Source organism: Apteryx rowi, unplaced genomic scaffold, assembly GCF_003343035.1.
Source record: "Apteryx rowi isolate R43461 unplaced genomic scaffold, aptRow1 scaffold_662, whole genome shotgun sequence".
Classification (NCBI taxonomy): Eukaryota; Metazoa; Chordata; class Aves; order Apterygiformes; family Apterygidae; genus Apteryx; species Apteryx rowi.
In genome coordinates this window covers 40,751-42,869 of record NW_020450941.1, presented here as the reverse complement: position 1 = coordinate 42,869, position 2,119 = coordinate 40,751, and the positions used below count along the sequence as shown (strand labels likewise).

Below are 2,119 nucleotides of genomic sequence, written 5' to 3'. Positions count from 1 at the left end.
GCCACCGCCACGGCCACAGTGGCGGCGCTGCAGGAGAAGCAGAGCCAGGAGCTGAGCCAGTACGGAGCGGTAAGGAAGTGGCGGTGGCCTCGGCGGCCGGCTCCGGTTCCGGCTCCGGCTTCGGCTCGAGCGCCGCGGTTTGACCGCTCGCCTCTCCCGGCCTGCAGATGGGAGCCGGGCAGCCCTTCAACAGCCAGTTCCTGCCGCACTCGGGACCCCGCGGCCCCGCCGTGGCCGCCGGCATGAACCCGGCGAGCATGGCGGGCGTCATGGGGCCCTCCGGCCTGTCGCCCATGAACATGAGCCCCGCGCGGGCGCCCGCCATGAACGCCCTGTACGGCGCCCAGAGGATGCCGCAGCACGCCTACCCCGGCCCGCCGCAGAGCCAGCAGCTCCCGCGCCAGGGCGTCAAGCGAGCGTATTCGAACGAGGTGAGCGCCGGGGCGTCCAGCCCCCGCGCCGGCGCCGGTGCCTTCCCCGCGCCGACGCTCTCATCTCGGCCTCGCAGGCTTATCCGGCGCAGCAGTACCTCCAGGGCGGGCAGTACCCCGCCGCCGGGGCCCAGTACGCCCCCAGCGCCCCCCAGCCCTCGGCGCCGTCCCCGTCCTACCCCGGCCACAGGATGCAGCAGGGCATGGGCCAGTACCTCTCCGCCTCGGGCAACGCCGGGCCTTATTACAAGGTACGTGGGGCGCGGGGGTGAGAAGCCGGGGCGCTTGGCATCTCCCGCGGGTGTTTTCTGCATTCCCAATCACGGTTTCTTTTTTTCCCAGCCTGCCGACCAGTTCAACGGGCAGAGCGCCAACTTCAGCACCTACGGCCAGGCTGCCATGAACGGGGTGAGTCATGGCGCCGCCGCGCGGGCCACCGATACCAGCGTCCCCCGTGGTGTGGGGCACGGGCCGGCTTGCTCGCCGCGGCACGGCCCCCGTCCCTGCCGGGCGGCGGCCCCTCGCGCCGTGACGGTGACGGTGCTCGGCGCCTCGGCAGCCGGGAAGGTCGATGCCGGGATACCCCAGCTCGCCCCTGCCTGGGAACCCCACGCCGCCCATGACGCCGGGGAGCAGCATCCCGCCCTACATGTCGCCGGGCCAGGACGTCAAGTCGCCCTTCCTGCCGGACATCAAGCCCAGCATCAACTCCCTGCACCCGTCGCCCTCGGGTAAGGGCCCTCGGCACCACCCCGGACCCGCCGCGGGCACGGCCGGGGGGCGCGCGGAGCTGAGCCCCCAGCGCGGGCCCACCTGCAGCTGGCATGGACCCCCCCCCTTGGCCATGGCCCTTTTAAGGGGGGGGGGTTGTTCTGTGGTGGCTGGAAGAGGAGGAGTCTAGGGAGTGGGTGGGGCTTGCAGGAGAGGGGGCGGGGCTGTGGCTGGGGGTTCCATGGAAGTTGGGAGGGGAGGAGCCTTGGAGCTGCCCAATGAGGGGGCAGGTGGAGGGGGTGGAGAGTGAGTCAGTGGGAGGGGCTTGTCATAGGGGTGGGGCCTTGAGCAGGAGGAGCTTCTCTAATGGAGGTGGGGCTTTGAGGAGTGGGAGGGGCTTCCTGCATAGGGGTGGGGCCTTGAGTGGGAGGGGCTCTGAGGGAGGGGTCTCTGGTAGTGGGAGGGGCATCCTGCATAAGGGGTGGGGCCTTGAGTGAGTGGGGCTTCCATCATAGGAGTGGAGCCTCCAGTAGGAGAAGGAGCTACCTACATGGGGTGGGGTTAGTGGGAGGGGCTTCAGTCCTGGGGGGTGGGGCCTCCAGGAGTGGGAGGGGCTACCTGCACAGGGGTGGGGCTTTCAGTGGGTGGGGCCTCCAGGAGCAGGAGGGTCTACCTGCATGGGGGCAGGGCCTTAAGTGGGCAGGGCTGCCACCGTGGGGGTGGAGCCTCAGGGAGCAGGAGGGGCTTCTCATGCAGGGGTGGGGCTTCTGGGGGGCGGGGCTTCTGGGGGGCGGGGCCCCCCCGCTGACGCCCGGCTGGTGCCCCACGGCAGGCGGGGCGCCGGGTGAGGAGCTGCGCCTCACCTTCCCGGTGCGCGACGGCGTGGTGCTCGAGCCCTTCCGCCTGCAGCACAACCTGGCCGTCAGCAACCACGTCTTCCAGCTCCGCGACTCCGTCTACAAGACCCTCATGATGAG

General features: G+C 71.0%; 1 protein-coding gene across 1 annotated transcript in view; it reads left to right on the top strand.

Moving 5' to 3' along the window:
• The window catches only part of ZMIZ2 (zinc finger MIZ-type containing 2), a gene marked incomplete at its 5' end in the record, with an annotated part of 4,591 nt that continues 2,472 nt past the window's right edge, over positions 1-2,119 (top strand). Inside the window, 6 exons of the mRNA XM_026085262.1 lie at positions 1-69; positions 168-431; positions 509-682; positions 774-839; positions 991-1,162; positions 1,975-2,118. Coding sequence (XP_025941047.1) covers positions 1-69; positions 168-431; positions 509-682; positions 774-839; positions 991-1,162; positions 1,975-2,118 — 889 coding nt within the window. The remainder of the gene's footprint in view (positions 70-167; positions 432-508; positions 683-773; positions 840-990; positions 1,163-1,974; position 2,119) is intronic.